The 8,307-nt window shown below is 41.9% G+C and overlaps 1 protein-coding gene, 1 long non-coding RNA gene and 1 other non-coding gene across 3 annotated transcripts; 1 reads left to right on the plus strand and 2 right to left on the minus strand.

Annotated features, from left to right (window-relative positions):
• Positions 1-1,188: 1,188 nt before the first annotated feature.
• LOC144715254 (B3 domain-containing protein Os03g0120900-like) lies at positions 1,189-2,464 on the minus strand. Its single transcript, XM_078590189.1, has one exon. It carries the CDS (start codon positions 2,236-2,238, stop codon positions 1,234-1,236), a length of 1,005 nt encoding a protein of 334 aa, XP_078446315.1. The 5' UTR covers positions 2,239-2,464; the 3' UTR covers positions 1,189-1,233.
• A 1,544-nt stretch (positions 2,465-4,008) lies between these two features.
• Positions 4,009-4,569, plus strand: LOC144715157 (uncharacterized). The gene is made up of 2 exons (XR_013584540.1): positions 4,009-4,062; positions 4,283-4,569. It is a non-coding gene; the product is annotated as an uncharacterized LOC144715157 (long non-coding RNA).
• A 1,444-nt stretch (positions 4,570-6,013) lies between these two features.
• On the minus strand, positions 6,014-6,117 carry LOC144715367 (U6 spliceosomal RNA). Its single transcript, XR_013584600.1, has one exon. It is a non-coding gene; the product is annotated as a U6 spliceosomal RNA (small nuclear RNA).
• Positions 6,118-8,307: the final 2,190 nt, after the last annotated feature.

Consider the following 8,307-nt stretch of genomic DNA (forward strand, 5'->3'; position numbering starts at 1 on the left):
CCATTTAAAAATGAATGGTAAAACAGAAATCTGTGTGTAGACGAGTCGAAACTCGCAAGCACACGAACGTTTGCTTTTTGCAAATTTGAACGGTGTTTGACGCACAGTGATGATCAGTACAAAATTTCACTTCACATGGCTGACCAGAAAATGATGCCGGAGATGGACGATCGAGAAATAGACAGCGTTATAATGAGAAACCGGGTAAAGAATCAGTTTTCCCAGACGTTTAAAGTCGTGAATATGCTGGAGGAATGCTGTATGGCCGTCGAAGTGATATGGTTTTTTTTCTTCAAACAACATAACTTATGAAGGCTTTATTAGTGCAACGGAGAAAACCGGAAGGAAAACCCTAGAAATTTAAGTTAAATGAATCTCCATTTTCACCGTTTTATTAATATCACATATCATATATAGTCCTCGTTTCGAATATGAAGTCCGGCAACAACAAACCGGCGTAAAGCTCCATCAGCTCAGCAGAGGAAAGTCGGAAGAAAACCCTAGAACTTTTAATTGAACCGAACTCTCAGTTCAATGTCCACAAATTTTATTCCGATTCCCCGGTTTAGATAATATCATGATGTGCATCTAACAAGTGCCCATGAGCCTGCAAGTCTTCACAGTTTAGCCCAAATTAGAAGATCTGTTTTAAAGACGAAAATCATTCTTCGTACACCTCACTGTACGAAGGGATTCTGCTCTTAGAAGTCTGTCATTATATATAGCTTAAGCCGCCCGGAAAGGAATGAAGCATCGTTTCCCATTAGAAAGGGACCTTGAATTACTTCAAGATGGCCAAGAATCTTTTATTCTATTTTTTGTGGTTATGGGGAATAAACAACCAGAAGAAGGGTAGGATGGAGACCTGAGCTTACTTAGCCTCGTAAGCTTCGAGAACCGTTCCGGCCTGCCTTTGTCCCAGATATTTCGATCAGTCCTCGGTAGCTCAACTTAGCTGTCCGCACGAGGAAATTCAGCTGGCGAAATAGGAGCAGGGATAGAGCGCAGTCGGAGATTACCGGTGGAATAATAAGGATAGGAGCAATCATAAAATAAATGGAAACAAATAAATACGATCGGATGACGAGTTCTTCATCCAGTGCGGCGTCAGCATCTACCAGAATTATACGTGGACACAGTTGAAGCTACCGTAGGCATGAAGTCACTTGATCCGATGAGAGAGAGATAGAGAAGAACATTGCTCTTGAGAAAGCCAAACGTGTCTGCGTTCTATTACATCTCGAGGTCCAAGGACATGGGCAACTTATCCTTCCTCGGCGAGTCGGTGTCCTCGGAGACGCCGAGACTGAGTCGTAGATGATCAACCGAGTCGCGATCGGATTCCGAGTTAGAGTCCAAATTCACGCCGAAGAGACGCACCCGCTTGGCGGCAGCAGCGCTGGGGATCACCGGCACCGAGTTTAGCACGATGGGCGGGCCGAGTTGCACCGGCATCGGCGGGGCCACCGGTGGCCCTCTAAGATACCAGAGCGCGTCCGTCGGGAAGGCAGCGCCGCCGTAGGCGAAGCCGACGGGCCGGCGGGGATCGAAACTAGTCCACGGCGGCACGGCTCGCGCGAAGGACATTATCGCTGGGCTCTGGTAAACACGCGGCGGGATGGGTATCTCCGGGCGGCGCTTCCAGTCGATGAAGAGCCGATGACGCGTCGATTCCCCGCGTCCTCGCTGGAACGAGACGGTGTCGCCGGCGTCCAGCCTCTTCTCCTTCACGAACCGGCTCCAGCCCTTGGTCATCACGTAGCTCTGGCTACTCGTCCAGTAGGAATAGCGGAAGCGCCATTGTTTCCCCGTTCTGTCTTCGAAGCAAAGGGACAGGCCTTTGTCGCTGCAAGACGGGTCTAATGGGAAGTGCCTCTCTGCGTGTTGCTTGGGTATGACGAGCCGGTTCAGCTTCCCCACGTCGCTCGGGGTCACCACTTTATCGAACATGTGCTCCTTATCTACGGCGGCGCCGCCGCCGCAGTCGCCGGAGTCCATCTGCGAGGACGACGAAATGGACGGCGCCAGGTGAAAGGCCATGTCGCCCCGGCGGTTGTGGCGAAGATCTTCCTGCTCTCCTTGATCGAACAATCGCCTCACTCCTTCGTGAAGCTCCATTTCTAGGGAGATTTGACGAAAGAGAGATAGAGAGAAAAAGAGAGAGAAGGGGAGCGCTGTATTAGACGATCGTGTGATCTGTTGTTTCCCTAAACGGAAGGGAAGGAAAGACAGATCCATGGGGCTTTGCAGGCTCAACAAGACGATCCATTTCTTCTTTCTCTCAGCAGGTCTTACAAGTTCCTTGCAGACTCCACTTCTTCACGAGGGGGAAATTCAGATAGATCGCCAGATGCACAACCAGAGATGGGGAGAAAACGAGAGGATGAGAGAGAGGTAAAGGGAAGAACTACAGCTTTTCAAGGTGTGGGTTGAGGCATACAGATTATCTATACGGTTGGGTTCATGTGACGTAGTCTCTTACATCGCATTAATACTTCCTCTCGATAATCACCCCGTCGCCAGTTGTTCAGCAGAACCCCTGGGCTCGGAAGAATAGTCCTGCCAGTTTGTCCCAACAGCCTAACACGCATCAACACCTGTCTTAGCCCAACAAAATCCCCCAATATAACACCAATAATCACGCATCATTTAATTCATTTGCCGCGTTTATTCACTTATTTATTTATCCACGAGGGTGCAACTTTTTGGCGTGCCGGCGATGCTGATCTGGGAAAGAAAGATTCTGCTGAGCTTCTGACCTTTCGCTCGTTTTTGCCAGTTCCGGGAGCTACGGACGGCCATGATTTTCTCCTCAGGAACCCTAACTATAGTAATTATTAATTGGGGTTCGTACTAATTTTCTTTTATTTAATAAACATTGGACCACCCGCTTGCTCCGGGGACCAGAGTGGGCCTTGCGCAGGGGGGGTTTTTCCTCCGTCTAGGAGCCAACATGTGGACGAGATCCCTACAACCCTAGGCAAGAGGACAAGTAATTAAGTAAAGGAGGAAAGTCTTAATTAAGTAAACTTTTGGTTGTGGATTATCTTTACTAATGAAGCCTTGACCGCCGGGCTATGATCCGTCGCCGTCGTCAACTTGCTGCTACTGCCGACGCAGGGGGTTGCGCCACGTGAGCCCTTCCCTAAGGGCACCAATCTACCACGTCGACTGCTTCCAGGTGGTCCGGCGCCGTGGTCCATGGCGGGTAATTTGTCTTTCCTAGAGATGTTAATCGTCACTGAGTGACGTAGGGGAGACCCCTAACCCTCGCCGTCGGATGCAGATCCGACGGCTGAGCTTGATGTTAGGGCAGCATGCATCGGCGTTTACTAATGCCATGGTGACTAGCAATTTTCAGTAAAATGGTTTTTTGTCTTGGGTGGATCTGGCTGGAGGACCACTCTTGCTCTCGGCGACGGTCCTCTGTCTCGATGTAACACGTTACTATCTTGCTCAACATGTTGTGAACGCTGTCTTGGAGTCAATTTGCAAATTGCAAGCGAACGATGCAGTCCATGATGCCGGCACAAGAGAGATTAAGAGAGAGAGAGAGAGAGAGAGAGAGAAGGGTCGCTGTCGGCACGCGTTAAAGGGGAGGTCGGGCAGGTGGATGGAGGAAAGGGCGTTATTTACCTTTGCCCATTTGAAGTTCATACCAACTTCACAGCAGAGTTGCACCTTCTCTCTCTCTCTCTCTCTCTCTCTCTCTCTCTCTCTCTATATATATATATATATATATATATATCTATCTATCTATCTATCTAACTACTCTTGTCTCCTCTCTCTCTACAAGAGAGAGTAAAAGGTTTGGTGAGATGGGGGGAGAGAGAGAGAGAGAGAGAGAGAGTGAGAAAAGGGGATGATATTTGGCCGCGCGCTTCATAAGTTCACACCTACAATTGCAGTTGAGACGCTCGGTCGCTCTGTATCTACCTCCCACTGTTACCCACCTCTTAAAGAAGAATAAAGAGAGGTACGCTGGGGACCGACACCCCCTATTTCTCATTTATTCAGATAGAGAGGGGCCGGGGGGAGGGGGCCGGCAGACGCATCTGATGGGTACGTTCCTTGGTCAGATTTTTATGACAACTTCTTCTCGCTAAAACGATAGGTCGATGGACCACAATTCCAGCGCCCCCCTATTCCCATGATTCTCTCTTCTTTTTCAACTTCTCACCCACTCTCTCTTTCTCTACCTATCTCTCTATCAACCTATCTCTTTCTATCTATCTCTTCTCTGTCCTGGGATGCTGATCGATCTATATCCCCAACGTCGCAGAATCGGGCTGGGGAGATATGAAGGGGACCTGACGGGAACGAGTCAGCGTAAGTAGGATGGGCCCGAAGGGACGCATGGGCAGCATCGAGTCAGCCATTACTGACGTTTCAGCGCAGGAAAGTTGAAGGAGAGAAATCCTTACCAGAGAAGCTAGCTAGACTTCCGGCGGGAAAACCCAAAGAATTCCCGGCCCCCTCTGATCAAAACCGTTGTATCTCCGCCAACGTGTCGCTTTCTCCCGCAGGGAGAAACTCTGGCGTCCGTATTTATAAACGGTTTTTCTCCCATCTTCCTGCGCCGCGGAGAATTTACTGTGCTTTACCGTGTCATTAACTCTCTCCTCACGCTGAGGTACAGATATGCGATATTTAAAATGTGCCGACCAGCTGGGGAGAAGCTACTGGGCATGGCTACATATTCTTTTTTGATGCGCCAACGAAACGTCGAATGATACTATTTGTACTCCCGACGGGCATAGATACATAGGCGTAGGCGGGGTCTCTCTCTCTCTCTCTCATTCCGAATTTCTCCCGGCAAAACTGAACACTTTCTTCGATGCTGTCTCCTTTCAAACTTTAGGCTCCTGTACTGTTTCTCAGGCTTGCTAATCAACCTGGATTTCGGATTTTTAGTCTTTTTTTTCTCAGAACGAAAAAATATATATTTAGGAGACCTTTGCATTCTTATTGGTAACTCATAGTATGAGCAAAAGGACAAACATTAACTCAAAGAACTGGGCCACTGAGGCTTTGCGTTGCCCCCCACCGGCTGCTGGCAGGCAGGCATAAGAAACCAAGATAGATAGATAGTTCAATAGATAGGTAGATCGACCGGCAGATGGATACATAGAAGGATAGATTGACTGATAGTTTTATAAATCGATAGATTTACATGGTTATATATCGATAGTATCTAGAAAAAAAAGAAAGATCGGTATTTTTGAGTCAGACATCCGCAGGTGTTTTTTACAGAGCCTTCTTATACGAGGAAATGTGAATAATATTTGAAAGTATAAATGGGTGGAAATGAGTTCAAGAATTTTGTGTGTAATGTAAAATAAGAACTCACCTTTCTCTCATCCGAAGATTAAATATGTAGTGGTGAATGATCATTCTTTAAAGATACTTATCGCAACATAATCTTCTCCAGTTCTACATTTTTAGATACGGAATATGCATGTTGGTTAAACTGATATGAGTTTCACGGAATCAAATTTATAAACTTGCGGCATGATTGATTTTCCAATTTTCCTATGAGAAATGAATTGACATCATAACAAGTCCAAGGTATTATCATTAAATATCTCAAACCCGAAATCCCTTAATGAGAAAGACTCGCAAATCTAGAAGAAACAGAATACAGAGTAGCCCATATAAAAGAGAAATGATCATAATCAAAATTCTAAATCTTATTACCACGATTTAGGTACCCACAGCTAAACTCATCTTTATTTAGAATGAGGGAACTATACCGCACATCTTATTCATCATTCATTGAGAAAATCATATTTTCTTTTGTGCATGTGCAGTGCTCACCATAAAGTCAAATGATGTGTACAATCAATCAATAACTTATGATAAGATCATAGTCAAGTAACATATTACCTTTAAACATGAACCCTAACAGCCATTCCTAATGATAGGGTACTTAAGAGGACCATCAAAATATTTGGATAAAATAAAACTACGTAACATTGATGTTTATGAATATGATTTATCCCATAACCTGAATACACTCATGGACCATTTCTCGATTTTGTGTGCGTCATCCCTGTGCAGGGGCCATGCTAATCTTCTCCGTATCATTATAATTTTCTCCGATGTGGTCAAAAGGACAATCCGGAGACATTAATCCCTCACTTGATCCGTATCAATCCCTGCATGGTTTTATACCTAAATGTCAACTAAGTTTTATCTTATCTTGATTGTGTTAGTGGTCTTTAGACTCAAGAACCCAAATACATTTTGTAAATGGTAATTTGAGTCTTCACTATGACTTGTAAGTCCTTAAGTGCAGAATTCCAAATAGTCTTACCTTGGATAAGGCAACAAGTCCACAATGGTGGTTGTGTGGCCAAGAAGGATTCCCTGCATTCAATATAAATGGAAATATCAAGGAAGATGATTCAGTTAAGTCCTTGGCCAAGCTACTTAGAATATCAAAAATGGTTTCTCTAATGATTTATCGCTGCATTAATCCCAACTAGGATGATCACTCAGGGTTTAAGAGTTAATTATACCCCAATCAGTGTAGGAGTGCCACGTAGATGATGGATTATACATGTACATAAACTCTATAATTAATTATCTCAGAAAATATGAGAATATGAGACACAAAAATAGTCAAAAGTAACAAATATTGCAATAACCTTTGGTAAATGTAAACATTTTATAGACTGTCTTAAATTTATAAAGTTGAAAGTAAAATAACTTGAATATGGAATAGAGTGATGAACAAAAAGGCCAAAAATTTCATGGAATATTTGGATACATAAGAAACTGAATAAATATCACATTATCAATCTTCATGATTAATGAAAATATTCATATAAATATCAAATAACAGTCAGAAAGAGATCAAATATATTAGATTTCATGTCATTTTTAATGAGTAATCATGAAAAATAATGCATAATAAAATGCAGCAATTTTCAATTTTAGAACAATTATTGTGGTTTCATAAATAATTAACGTAGAAGTGTTATAATCAATTTAAATTTTGCAATGCAATATCTATTATTCATAATACAGTAAGTTTTGTTGACTGAAAGTGAAATAATGGATAATAATTTTAGCACCTTAATCAACTGTTCAATGTTTCATTAAGGAATGCATCCTTCATTTATCATTTCTTTCAATGAATGATTTTATTTATGTCTAAAGTAAGCACTTGTGCTGACATAAGAGATCAGATCTTGTATCGTACGACTCTATAATCTGCATGTGTCTTGTTAGGTGCATAAAATTTGAGAACAAATAAACCTCCTGAATTTCCTACTATTGATATTAATTAAAGATATACTGAGATGTTTTGGATGTTTTTTTCATCAGAGGCACTGCATATCTTCAAGAACACCATAAGGAGGAAAATTTTCAAAAGGCATAACTGGCTTAAGAAGTACCAAAAATTTTCTCAAATAAACCTTTTTAGATAAACTGAGATCTATTAAGAAAAAAATAATTGAGTCGGTGTTTTATGTCAATGGCTTTTGTGATCTGGTGAGTCTTCTGAAATCTTTTTGATCACCTATGTTGTGTTTAAGGGAGATCTATAAGATTGGATCATTTGTTTATGTCCTAGGGATGGTAGCAATAGAAGTGAACCTATTAGATTTATCAATGATCGTGAATATGCCATAACCGTATAGTCAAATTTTTTTACAATCCTAAATACATAAACATAAGGGACACTGAGATAATATATTTTGATTTAAAAATAAAATCCTAAGTGAAGGTACTCAAAATAAAGGCTAGTGTGTTACAATATTAGTTTCAAAAAATCAAATAGGGGAAGAGAGCAAAGACAAGTTATTGTCCTCTCCAATGTTCCCACAATATTGAACGTTGCACTAAAAAAATAAGGTCACATCTGTGGAGCTAATAGATCTGGGACAAAAAGATAAAAAATTAAATATAATCACTATTTTATGGACATGATGGGCTGTGTCAATGATTCTGTGACTCATATCTAGAGTTAAGCACAATATTAAAAAAAATTATTTAATAATTACATTGCTAAATTGAAAGATGATAATAATAATGTGAGAGGCATTAAGTTTAGGCGGATCTCCGCATGGATGAAAACATTAAGATAAAAAATAAGGAAGATAAAATTGAGATATTTTTTTTTAGAAAAAGAGATGATGCTTGATTAAAACGGTGTGGTCTTTAAGCTGATTCTTGTTTTAGAGGATAAAAGTTAAAGAATTTATTTTTAATAATCTACATGAAACAATGTTCAAGTACTCAAGTAAATGAGGGACTCCTCTTAGTCATCTAAAATCTTGAAATTATGTTTGAAAGGTC

The sequence above is a fragment of the Wolffia australiana genome, chromosome 18 (assembly GCF_029677425.1).
Source record: "Wolffia australiana isolate 7733 chromosome 18, ASM2967742v1".
NCBI classification, from domain to species: domain Eukaryota; kingdom Viridiplantae; phylum Streptophyta; class Magnoliopsida; order Alismatales; family Araceae; genus Wolffia; species Wolffia australiana.